This window comes from Malaclemys terrapin, chromosome 10 (genome assembly GCF_027887155.1).
Source record: "Malaclemys terrapin pileata isolate rMalTer1 chromosome 10, rMalTer1.hap1, whole genome shotgun sequence".
In the NCBI taxonomy this organism is placed as follows: Eukaryota; Metazoa; Chordata; order Testudines; family Emydidae; genus Malaclemys; species Malaclemys terrapin.
The window spans coordinates 8,369,797-8,383,394 of NC_071514.1; the positions used below are offsets into that span (position 1 = coordinate 8,369,797).

The 13,598-nt window shown below is 46.6% G+C and overlaps 1 protein-coding gene across 3 annotated transcripts in view; it reads left to right on the plus strand.

The window, feature by feature from the left end:
- Positions 1–13,598, plus strand: part of ADAMTS17 (ADAM metallopeptidase with thrombospondin type 1 motif 17) — a 264,395-nt gene that overhangs the window by 183,742 nt on the left and 67,055 nt on the right. For all 3 annotated transcript variants that reach the window (XM_054042918.1, XM_054042919.1, XM_054042920.1), the window contains one exon: positions 9,018–9,175. In XM_054042918.1, coding sequence (XP_053898893.1) covers positions 9,018–9,175 — 158 coding nt within the window. The remainder of the gene's footprint in view (positions 1–9,017; positions 9,176–13,598) is intronic.

Sequence of the window (13,598 nt, forward strand, 5' to 3'; positions counted from 1 at the left end):
ACTGTTGCAAGCCAGGTAACAAGCTGAGCTAAACTTTTAACTGTTCTATACTGTGCCACAATTCTATGTCCCGTTAAGGCAGGAGAAGAGAACAATCGAAGCCGTCTCTGATGTTTGTTTGAACCTTTGTGGTTTAAAATTCCGAGCAGGTTTGCCTCCAGATTTTTGTTGCTATCGATAAGCATTTACGCCCCCTGAATCCTTTATTTTCTTCTGTTTGCTCATCAGTTTATCTGGCGCCCCTCGGCACAAAAACGGAGTGCTTCTATTAGGGCCATGTCCTGCAGTCTTTCCTCACCAAAGTATTCCCATTTGGGGCAAACTGGGATTAATGATTATGTGGTTCTCACTCCGACCGCTCAGTGTGTTACCACCTTACTTAGATGTTGTCCCATCCGCCTGTTCCGTCTCTTCCAATCTTCTTCGGCGCAGGAACTGTGCCCTCTCCGGTGATGGGTGCTACCAGAACAAATAATAGAGAATGGCAGTAAACTCCACATAGGAGCATTTGACCCCCTCTTTTTTACAGATGGTGGAACTGAGGTACACAGAGGTGATGTGACTCTTGCCGCGGCCAAAAAGTGAGTCAGTGTCAGAGCTGCAAATAGAACCCAGGTCTCCTGACTCCCATGTGCTCCTTCATCATAACTCTTTTTCTTAGATTCCAATTAGTTGCAAATCTCAGGATACAGGATGCTGCAGAAAGCTTTCGCAGGCTGATTGTGTCTTAGGAGTTTTGCACTAGTTCTGCTATTTTTCCTGTGTTTTGGGATGACACCAGAATTGGCAAGGAACATTCAGCAAGCGTGCTTCTCCCTGGCTGTCATCCCATCTGCCCTGTCTGTCTTCTTGAGTACATACCACGTGATGAATAAAGCTAAAATGCAATTAAGAAAAAAACAGCCCCTGCCATTCAACTCTGAGGTGTGCTGCGCCTTGTATGATAAAACCGCATTTGTGGCACCAGTCCTTTGTAGGAAGCATGTGTCACTGTTGCTGTTATTTCTGCTAATGCGGCAGCCAGTTTTCTGGAAGAAGATTACGCCTACACATAAGATGTTTGACATATCAAGCCACTGGTGGAACAATAAGAGCCAGTGTTTCCTCGAGCTTTGCAAATATTCTGCTTTTGGAAGCCCATCTTGTTTGTTTGTTTCCATGGGATTCATATAGAGTGTTTATCAGGGGGTTTTAGTTTTATCAGCTGGAGTTCTAGATCTGAGAAGCTTGCACTGAATATTTAGGGCTAAAGTCGGTCCTCAGTTACAATGCTGTAACCCTGCTCACTTGCACAGATGTAACCTCAACAAGTGCTACACCAACAGGTTTGGCTATGACTGAGAGCACATTTTGCCCCTGCATGCATCTACCTTATCTGAAGGTAAGAAATACAGTTCAGATAAAATGAGACTGGTTCCTTCCCAGAGATCTTCCTCCAAAACTTGACCCAATCCAGTTTTGAGATTCATAAAGGTCCAAGCAGCTCTTCCCTATATATTTTCTATTTTTGCACATCTCTGGCCTACCCACTTGGAGCAGGAGTGCTGAGACACCTTGAGACCGGGATCTTCCCACAATACTTGCAGTCCAGTTTTGCAGAGTGGTTAAAATGTCTGTGCCTTTAAATAAAGGGCCAAGAGAGTTTTTTCCCAGCTGCAGTGCATGATGATGCTCTTGCTACACTGAAGTTTCCCAATATTTTTTCAGCTCTGTAGCTCATGTTCAGTAGCCAGGAGGATCTTATTGTGTCTTCCAAAGCTGTCTGTTTCCAATGTCAGTGATCAGAGAGGAAGAAATATGCAGTGCCTTGTTAATCTAAGCCCAAGGATAGCAACAGCGAGTCTCCAACAAGATATACAAGACAATAATTGGGAAATCAAATTCCAGGCACTGTAGCTTTAATAAGGCACAAGGACTCTGCACTCATTATAACAAAGGGTCTAACTTTGGAAAGATTCCCTGTGTTAGTTTCACTCATAAAGTTTAGTCCAATCAGCCTTGTTTCCACTCAGGGCTGGGTGCAGCACTTTGGAACCCTGCTTAATTTGGAATCATTATTCCATTTGCTGGGAGCAGTTCCGGAATCATTTCCCTCCACCTACGTTCAGCCCACGCTGGCTGGCTGGCTCGCTCGGTTGGCTTTCATGCTAAAGAACCACCTTGAACAGGAAACGCCTCGGCAGCTTGCGTCCATGAGCTCGGAAGTGAGTTGGAGGAACTGCAAGTGGAAATAAAGATCTGACTGGATGCCAGGTTTAGGATTAGGTTGATTAGTCAGTTCCTGTCTTCCAGCCTGAAAGGAAAAGAGACGTTAAGGGCTTTTTGGTTTTGTTTTAATCCTCTACTGTACGATGTTGAGCCACAAAGCTAAGCATGAGACAAGGCAAATGCCTGCTACCTCCTGAGTGAAACCACATCCCAGTGGTAGTCTGACCTATCTACTTAGTTAACCATTCCTGTAAACACCTTCCCTCTCCCCCAGCGATCACAATCTTATACAGACAAGAGTTGGGATTCAGGTCAGGTGAAGAGACTTGGTTTGGTGATTGGTGAGACATTTCTGGTGCAATGGGAAGATGCTGGAGGATCTTGTGAATAATTGACTTGATACTTAGAGGCAGCGTGATTCCATGGATAGTGCACTGAACTGGGAGTCAGGAGACAATGGGTTAGATTCACTGCCCTTTTTCTGGACCCTTTGAGCTGCAATCTGGCCACAACTGCAAGTTGAGAATTCCCCTAAACGCAGGAAATTGTAAGACGCTGCTGGACTGGAACCTGGGAGTTCTGAGCCACCGACTCATCCGCATCGCCACTGGTTGCTTAGGTTGGGTTTCCCCTTGAGGACCCCATGAAACTGGGTTCTGCAGGAAGTCCTGCCCAGCAGGATCTGAATGGTGGCCCCTCCCAGCTCACTGGTTGGCTGTTGCTAGTTTTTAAACCAGGAAGCCATCATGGAGAGCTGTCTGAGCAACCAAGCAGACTGCCTGCCTGCTTCCACTCCAGACCCTGCTTGCTGTAGACCCTAAACTCCAGCTTCCGAGCCTGGGTTGTTCTCAACTTTGCTATTTGCTTGCTGTCTGTAACCTGGCACCTGACCCGACTTCCTGATATCCTGACTCACCTGCCACCTTCAACTTGGTGCCTGACCCCCAACTTCCTGATACCCTGACCTACCTCGACGCTGACCCCACTACTCATTTCCTGACCACAACTTAGCAACTGACCAGTGCCCCCGGCCTGGCCCTGACAGGAATTCACATTTGGTGTAAAGCCGGCAGAGCTGGCTCCATAAACCATCTACCACCCCCACCTCGGTGAAGGGGCAGGGGCAAGGGTGGAGTTATGTTACTGTTATCCACAGCAGGCATATCATCCTGGGAGTACCACAGCCAACTGTCGTAAATTAGAGCAACCTTTAGGCTGCTCTAATTTACACTGAGGACAGGGCTGGCTGAGGCTCAGGAAGCCATAATCTGTTTCCTGATTGAGCTCGCCTGCCCACACTATCAAGCAGGTCTTGGTAGAGAAGAGAATCTACCCACTCGGTTCTGTTCACAGCTCTGAGCTGCTGGGTGATCCTGTACACACCTCTTCACCTCTCTGTGACTCAGTGTTCCTGTCTGCAAAATGTAAATAAGGATACTTCCCCTCCTTTGCAAAATGTTTTGAGATCCCTGCTTGCAAAATACTCCATGCGGTAAGAGCTAAATGTTGTTGCTGTTCCTTAGTGCTCGTTCTGCTTGGATGCTGAGGAAGCGGGGATCAAAGCTTGCCAACCCTAAGACTCCCTCAAGTAAGACATGACCATTCCCCAGATGGAAGACCCCAGAGATTAAACATGGAGTGCTGGTGTTCAGCAAGGGGCGATCTTCCCTCTGAGTCAGAATGGATTCCTAGTCCTAGGGAGCGCAGTGTGCTGCCTTTCTGCTCATTAAAGCTGTCATGGACCTTTTCACAAGAGTAGGCATGCTTGTCTGAGTATCTCAGTAAGTAGCCATATTCCAATAGAGATCATTACATTCCGCCCATGACTTTAATTGGATACGGTATTATCCCTGAGCTGGTCATGTTCAGTGCTGCTCAGAGCCATTGTTTATGCCAGTTTCAGTCTGCAGCAGAGTGTTGACGCACCAGCCCTCTTCCTGGATCTCTTTCAACCTTCTCCAGCTCTCTGGATCCATGAGGTCAGACCTCTTGCCAGTTCCACCAGGGGAGTAAACTCGGTGCCCTGTCAGAACACTTTGGTAAGAATCCCCATGAAGGAGAACCTCACAGAAATTTCCTCCTGCTCAGCCCCTCCTGTGTGTGGGGGGGGGGAGGGGGCAATCTGGCCTCTAGTTGCTTGAAACGCACCACTTAGTAATAGCCGCATTATGGACGTCAAATGTTGCCTGACTACTGAGCAGCCAGAGGGCAGGTCTATAGGCAATGGTCTCTTGTCATTACAAACATGACTCACACTAGATTAATGCGCCCCCCCTCCCCCATAAAAGCAAGTCAAACGTGTCTCCCCGTTGACGGGGAGGTTCATGTCCTGACCTTCTAAGTATATTAAAGAACAACATGGAGTGTACCAAAGGCATGCAGAGCTTGCTAGTTGGTGGGGCCTGATCCGAAACCCAAGCAAGCAAGTTAGGCGCCTTTCCATTAATTCAAATGGGGTTTGGGTCACACCCCTGCTCATTTAGTTAATTAGAAGCAAGGGTCATAATTCTGACAGAAAGTTAATAAATTGGGACTCAATCATTAATGGTTAAGAAAAATGTTATTAAAGAACAGTCTGGCCAGGAGACACAATTAACCTTGAAATTAGAAAACTATCCAGTGGATCAGTGTTTCCCAAACTTGGGACGCCGCTTGTGTAGGGAAAGCCCTGGCGGGCCGGGCCGGTTTGTTTACCTGCCCCGTCCGCAGGTCCGGCCGATCGCGGCTCCCACTGGCCGCGGATCGCTGCTCCAGGCCAATGGGAGCTGCTGGAAGCAGTGGCCAGTATGTCCCTCGGCCCGCGTCACTTCCAGCAGCTCCCATTGGCCTGGAGCTGCGATCAGCCGGACCTGCGGATGAGGCAGGTAAACAAACCGGCCTGGCCCGCCAGGGGCTTTCCCTACACAAGCGGCATCCCAAGTTTGGGAAACACTGCAGTAGATGAAAAACACCCACAGGCCACTCTGCTCAATACCCAGTATCTAGATGGGCAAAACGGTTTGGATACGTGGCACTTGACTCTCCACAGAGATTGTGGCCTGGAATTTTCTTCCCATAAAATCAGGCTTTGCCAGCTTGCTCCTCTACCTCTCAGTACGTTTGCTTTCATCCCAAAGTCCTTGGAATAATATTCCCTCCCCAGTAATCTGAAGAATCTGGAAGTCAAAAAAATTAATTTGAAAAGCTGCAGTTGTTCACCATCCCCGCGGACGGAATCGTCTTTCAGTAGCTGGAGTGTTGAAGTAGCATTTGTACATACAGTAGCCTTTTCGGGAAGGAAATAGATGAAATTCCAAATACCTTTGCCTCTTAATAGTAGTTTTAAATGACTGACTTCCTGCACGAGGGTCTGTCTTGCTTTTACAACTGGGTTATTTTATGGAGGAGTTTTCTTCACTGGTGCTGTCCTGGTGCACACAACCCTTCCATTAATTTCAGTGGGATATGAAAGGGAAACAGGTTTGGACCCTTAGGGTATGTGTACATTGCACGCTGAGCCTGGACTCTTACTCCGGTTTGAGCCCAAGCCCCCTCTCCATCCACACACAAATCAGTCGGACTTAGGTCAGCAAGCACCCAGGCCCTAGGACCCTGCTGGGGGCTAGGGATCGGAGCCTGAGTCTCTCTGGACATGTCTACATGGGGTTAAAAGACCCATAGCACAGCTGTGGTTGGCCCGAGTCAACTGACTCAGGCTCACTGGGCTTGGTCTGCAGGACTAAAAATTGCTGTGTAGACGTTCGGGCTCGACCCAAACTCTGGGACCCTCCCTTGTTGCAGGGTCCCAGAGCGCAAGCTCCACCCCAAATCCAAACATCTACTCAGCAATTTTTCATCCCCAGAGTTCTTACCTCAATGAGCCTGAGGGCTGAACCAGGCCAGCCTTGGGTCTTTTATCCCTGTGTAGATATACCTTCTGAGACTCGGGTCCAGGCCCTGTCATTCTGCAGTGTGGACACAGGTCAGGCTGCAGACCCGAGTCAGAAGATCTGCATGGTGCAGTATGGATGCGTTAGCACGGCTCTGAGACCCAGGTCTACCATGCAACATGGAGGCTCAAGCATAGGCTTGGAAACACCGGGTCCCACAGACCCAGACTTAGTGTGCGGCATAGGCATAGCCTCAGAGCTGTGGGGTATGTGTTGACTGATGGAGGCCCTGTTGATTTGTGGTTAACCCGTACAAGGGCCTGATGCTAATCCCGTCAATGTCAAGGGAAGGACTTTGATGGGCTTTGGATCAGGCCCCAAATTAATAAACTGTGTCCCTGTATCCAGCTCTGGTGTATTGTGCCCAGACATGAGAGTATATACATCAGTCTGGGCACAATACTAAAGCTCAGTGAGAGATTTCACCTAGTAAACCTACAGGGCTTTAGGCTGTGGCTAAAACAGCACTTTTCTGTCCATCCAAAAGGATGCTTGTGTTCAAAAGGCATATAGGCACACTCAGGCTGGTGGAAATTTAGCCCTGCACAGCATTCGCACACATGCGCACCTCACAAAGATTTTTAAAAAGGGTTTTTGGTGTACCTGGCTATTTTATCACCTGCTCTGCACCTATTTCTGCACCTTTACAGCTTGACCTGCTTCCATCAAGACCAAGAGTTGCCAAGGCATCATTTGCCTTAGCTCCCTACGTTGCAGGCCTGAGAGCAGACAGGACATCCAGCTAGATGCTGAACATAAACTTGATGTAGATGGAATGGAGGAAATGGCTGGAAGCTACTTTTCTGTTTCCCGGATGCTGGGTCTGCCAGGACCAAAATGGCCTCTGAAATAATTTAGAGCAGCCTACGGGCAACTCTAAATTGTGCTAGCTGGAATGGTCCCATAGGGGACACACACCTGGCTGAGGATTGGGCATAACACAGTCCACTCCATCTCCTCCTGTTCCTGACACACCTTGACCCCTCCTTTATGATTCGGCTCTAAGAGTTGGGTTAAAGAATCCATCCAACATATTCATTATGGAAGCCCACATAAACTAAAAATATATATATTCTTTGATGCTTGCAAATCTTCAAACATGTTTCTGGAGCTCATAACCAATGCAGAGATTTTGTTTCCTTTTTACCCAAGAAAGGTTTAGGAAATTATTTAGGAAAACTTTAAAAATACTAGGCAAAAATTGTGTTGCTGCACTTAGAAGGAAAGGTGAGAGTTAAATGAAAGATGAGTGCTCTGAAATGGTTGGAGCTCTGAATATATTTCACTATTTACTGATTTCAGCAAGAATTTCTTGGACCCAACTGCTAAACTGTCAGACTTCAATCAGGTGCAAGATGGGCAGCCTAGATAATAATGTACAAGTCTTGTCTCATAAACCAGGAGTCTGTTTAAAGCCAGCAGTGTTTTGATTCTTTTTCACTCTACAGCTGCCAATTTTAATAGCTTTGAAAGTGTAACACAGCAAGTCTGCAAGCTTCAAGGAGAGAAAGGGAAGCATGAGATTAGTTTATGGCTGGTTTGCAAGCCTCAGACAATCAAAGGGGATCAAATAGCTATTCTGTTCTATCACGTTCTTATATTGTGCTTGCTGCTTTGGTATCCGGGTGTCTAGATCTATCTAATCTACCGGCATCAATACTCTTTCAAAGGTTACAAAATGAGTGCTTAGACTTGAATGTAACCTTTATAATGATGTAGTTGCTTTGAGTGGAGGAAACATTAATTTCCAAAATCCCAAATGACAGAAGATTGCTTTCTAGAACAGTTTCATTACTAATGCTATTTTAAAGTTTACATATATATTTTAAATGTAAAGCACATTACAGTTTATTTATATACACATACATATATAAATAAATGTAATGATGCTGTACATCTAAATTGTAACTTGTATTACTAATAACACATTCGATTATTATTGAAGTAATTATATGCATCTGATTGACTGTTCACTAATTATCCTCTCTGTTTACTGTTTGCACTTCACTCAGCTTGAACGAGAAAAATGGGCTAGTAAGTTCCATTCTTTTCCTAGTCAGAATCTAGTCACTTTAACATTCTGGTTCTTGTGCCCTAGCACAATGCTCCAATACTCCAAGGTTACGTTTAAACCCAAATGAAAGCTCGTTTCATTGAAAGTGAATAGAAAATTTCCTAGTAATCCTAGTTGCTTTTACAGAAGAGAAATTTTGGACATAAACTTTTGTGAGGATATGCCTTTAATCTGTATGTTCTCCTGATATGCATCAGGTAGCAAATACATTGTACAAGCATTGCTCATGTTGGTGAGAACTCATTCTATTACTCCTGATTGCAGTGGGATGACTGGATGCAGGAGTCCCCCAGTGTAAGTTAGAGTTGGGCCATCTAGTCCGGTACTAGTAGTATCTTTACAAGGACACCGTGTGATCATTCTTCTTTCTGTTTCATTTGTAAACGGGCGTTGCACAGCACTGCTTCTCCCCGTCTTCCCCCCGCCCTTTAATTTCCTGGCAGTGGAGTGACAGAGAAAATGTCTCGATTCAGAATCCAGAGGACTTTGATTCTTTAGAAATCAGATCTGAACAATTAAGGTAGCAAAACTTCAGCATTTCCAGTTTACATGACATTAATGTTACCTAATAGCAATTTAATGTAATTAGAGAGGCCTTCCTACACTGAACTGCAGAATGTGTACAGTTTAGCTACTTTGTAACTCCTCAGCTAAAACTAAATACTTTTATTTTTCCTTTAAACTCCCATCTGGTACAAGGCTTCTGCATCTTGCTGTTGAAGTGGGCTGATGCTGAATCACTGTGGGTCTATCTTTTAATTATGGAATTGCTTTCATTTCCTTCCATTGTGTTTGATTCTTTCCAGCTTTAAAAGATTCCAGTAAGAGATCCATTAACAGCGACTGGAAAATTGAGCTTCCTGGTGAGTTTCAGATCGCAGGCACTACTGTCCGGTACGTGCGAAGGGGTCTATGGGAGAAAATGTCTGCCAAAGGACCAACTAAAATACCACTGCACTTGATGGTAACTTTATATCCTTTGTTTATGTTTCTTAAGTGATGCAACATAAAGGGTTTATATCCAAGCTCAAAGTTCAACTTAAACTATTTGCTTCCTCCCCAGGGTTTTAAGGAAAATCTATTGCTTCTCCCCCTGATTTCTTTTGCAGGGTTACAGGGGCAACGCTTACAGCTCACTTAAGGTCTATTTTGTGTCAGCTTGCAATCTCCATAAAAGCGTCACACTGTGATGTACATTACATAATGAGACATAGACACTGGTACAGACCCAGTTTTCCTAGGGCCTCTGTGTTTTGTGCACATAACCATTTGCACATGTAAAAGGACGTTGGCTCAACTTCCTAGTTGACTCACCCAGTGTATGTTTCTATGTTTAAATGACCTTTTGCTCACACAGGTAATAAAAGATACACATTTTGTGTATGTACAAACACATGACCTGTGCAAATTTGGCACTGTATATTGATTTACACACACAAATCTTCTTGAATTATATATTGAAGAGATTGAGAACTGTTACATTTCTTTGCTCTGGTTCAACATAGTCTTTCTATTTACACAGGATGTTATTTTATAAACACTGAAGCAATGTGCGTCAAGAGACCTCTTGGGTCAGGAGATTAGGAAGCTTTTCCCAGTGCTGTCACTGGCTCAGTGTGTAACTTTGGGCAAGTCATGTAATCTCTCTCTGACTTAGTTTCTCCCTCTATAAAACGGGGATAATAATACCCCTGCCTCCCGTGGATGTTAATACATGAATGTTTGCAAAGGGCTTTGCAATTCTGGGATAGAAGACACTATAAAAGCACAGCATATTGTGAAGTATGCACTGCTCCTCTAACTTCTATTTTCTGTCCACTTTGATTTTTCTAGGCACTGTTTCCTTTCTCTGTGACTTTCTTGCCAGGGTCTGCCCACCCCAGCCCTTTTTTAGATGCTGCTAAAAATCGAACGGCTCTCTGCTTTTCCTCACCTAAATTTGTAGGGCCCCTTTTTAATCTGCTTTGCGTTGCTCTAGTTTTCATTTTCATTGTCCTGTTTGAAAATCTCAGAGCTACCATGAACTTTTCACAAAAAGGTATAAGAATATTAACCCTTCCCTCTTCACATTGCTTTTCACATGCAGCTCTCAAAATGCTTTACAAAGGAAGGAAAGTGTCGTTATTCCCATTTTAGGGAAGAGGTGTGGAGTGACTTGCATGGGTCATACAGCAGGCCAGTGGCAAAGCTGAACTGAGATTATTCCTCAGTATTCAAAAGGGCACATTTGGGGATTCCTGCAATTCCCTAATGTATTCATGAAACTCATGGTTTGTGCATGTAAAGCTAAACCTGTACAAAAGACTTGGGCCTATATTTTCCATTAGCGCTTTTTAAAAGTCAAATTTCCATGGTGACTTCTTCAACATTAAGAATGTCAGCTTCACAGTTTGGCTTAGATCCAGACTTTCCACCCTGAAACCAAACCTCTTACAAAGTAGTCTGTATATTACTGAAGAACTGTCTGTCCTCAGGGCACCATATAAAATATGAATTTGCATGAGCTCAGGTTTGTAAAAACGTTGTGTAAGATTCCTGTGCCTTTTGTGTCTAGTTCTGACTATTCCAAGGTTTTCCTTGGTTGAGGCTCACAGCAGTATATTCTGGTGCTGTCAGTTCTGAAAACTTGAGCATTGCTGTGTGTCTTTTTTTTTTTTTTTTTTTTTTTTTTTTTAACGGAAACAAAAAAACCAGCCGCCTCCCCGCAAATATCCAATAAAATAACAACAAAAAGGTTGTATTCCTAGGAAGCTTCTCCATAAGCTCTATTCATTATACAGTAGATCCTCAGAGTTACAAACCCCTTGGGAATGGAAGTTGTTCAGAACTCTGAAATGTTGGTAATTCTGAACAAAACATTATGGTGGTGCTTTCAAAAGTTTACAACTGAACAGTGACTTAATACAGCTTTGAAACTTGACTATGCAGAATAAAAATACGGCTTTTAACCATCTTAATTTAAATGAAACAAGCACAGAAACAGTTTCCTTACCTTATCAAATCTTTTTTTTTTTTAAAAACTCCCCCTTTTTTTTAGTAGTTTACATTTAAACACAGTACTGTACTGTATTTGCTTTTGTTGTTGTTGTTGGCTCTGCTGGTGCCTGATTGTCTACTATTTCTTCAAGTACTCGCTCATGTCCATTCCAAGTAGATGTGTGCGCGCCGTGTGCACAGTCATTGGAAGGATTTTCCCCTAGCGGTATTCGGCGGGTCAGCTGTGGAGCTCCCTGGAGCCATGTCTTCATGGCGGTGTATATAGGTCCCTGCCGAGCTGCCACCTCTTCAGTTCCTTCTTACCACCAGTGATGGTCCTTGGAGCAGCTCTCTTCTCTTGCTACAGCAAACCATCACCTAGGTCAGTGTTTCCCAAACTTGGGACACCACTTGTGTAGGGAAAGCCCCTGGCGGGCCGGGCCGGTTTGTTTACCTGCCGTGTCCGCAGATCCAGCCGATCGCGGCTCCCACTGGCCGCGGTTCGCCGCACCAGGCCAATGGGAGCTGCTGGAAGCGGCGCGGGCCGAGGGACGTACTGGCTGCCACTTCCAGCAGCTCCCATTGGCCTGGAGCGGCGAACCGCGGCCAGTGGGAGCCGCGATCGGCCGGACCTGCAGACGCGGCAGGTAAACAAACTGGCCCGGCCCGCCAGGAGCTTTCCCTACAGAAGCGGCTTTCCAAGTTTGGGAAACACTGCCCTAGTGGACTTTCTCTTGTTGTTATGTAAATAGTTAAAAACATAGTATTAGTTAGTTTTCAGAAGTTCATAGTTTGTTAAGATAAGTTTTGGTTGGGGACTCTCCCCCCACCATGTTTTCCTTCCTGGGGACCGGGGCATGCCTTGGTCTCGGGTTCAAATCGTGTGGGTCCTGTCTGAAGCCTATGCCAAAGGGAGACCCACACGACTTCTGCTTTAAGTGTTTCAGGGAAGCCCTTCAGACTGAGAAGTGCAACATCTGCAGAGGCTTCCACCCAAGGACTAAGAAGGAGAGGGACTTTAAGCCCAGCCCTTTTGTGTGGAGTGTGCCGGTCTCAGTAAGAGAGGCTGCGGCGCCAAGAAAAGACTTGGGCTCCAGGGACCCTTAGCACCATTCCCGACCTCCTCTGGTGTGAGTGCCCAGCACCGCTCCCTTTCACCAGTGCCACACAAGAAGAAGGACGACAGAGGTCACTCTCCCACTAGAGCAGAGGTGCGAGGAGGTGCATCCCACGCCAGAACACCCTACTCCGGCTCTGACTCAGCCAGCACTATCAATTCCGGCCTCACAGGGAGGTCCATTGAGTTCAGTTCTCGTGGAATTCCTGGTGCGGGAGTGTCAGATGGAGGAGTTAGATGTTCCCTCCATGCCGGACACCTTTGATGCAACTTATAGGGATGGCACAAGCACCAGCGCCGGCACCACAAAGAGGCACTGTGCCTTCTAAGGGCAAGCCAGTGATGATGCGGCACCACTCACCCTCCCCTCGGCACCGCTCCCCAGCACCATCTTGCTCCGCACCGCCTTGGTCGCCGAGGTCAGAGTCCTCGTCGGACGCAGAGGCAGAGTCGTACGGCTCTCAGCAAAGCCAGCACTGCTCTCGGCACCGTTCTTGGCACCACTGCAGACATTGCCTATGATGCCGTGGCCACCCAGTGTCAGGCGCCGGCTCAGTGGCCCTTCTGGACCCGGTGGGCCTATCACCAAGCCCAAGGGTCGGGGTCCAGATCCTTGTCGGTGGTATTGGAGGCACGGGCCCCTCCATCATCATCACCTCCACGAGGCCAAGAGATGGGCACACAGGCCAGCACCGAGACCGCAGCAGGACACAGCACCGGGGCCGGCACCAAGACTGGCACAGGCCTGGAAGCCGGCACCGCTCCCAGCACCACGCAAGACGTGTCGGCACAGGGGGAATCTCCACAGGCTGGAGAGTCAGGAAGACCCGGTGCTCCCACAGGCATCTTCCTCATCCTCCCCAATGAGACAGTGGTGGGCACATCCACCACACTGATGCCATGGACAACAGCCCACCAGGAGTTGCTCAGAAGGGTGGCTCAGAATTTGGGCATGCAGGCAGAGGTGTCGGAGGAGACCGACCCTACCATCAACACTCTGGTGCCTGAAAGTCCCTCGAGGGTAGCTTTGCCCCTCATTAAGACCATCCATAACATTACTAAAGTGTTGTGGCAAATGCCCACCTCTCTTTCCCCCCCACAGTCAAAGGGGTGGAGAGAGGAAGTACTTTGTGCCTTCAAAAGGGTATGAGTACCTTTTCACTCACCCTCAGCCGGGAACTCTGTGGTGGCGGCTGCCAACTGAAAGGAAAGGCAAGGACAACCGGGACTGACTCCTAAGTCCAAGGAGGCAAAGAAGCTGGATCTCTTCAGTAGGAAGGTTTATTTTCCCGTG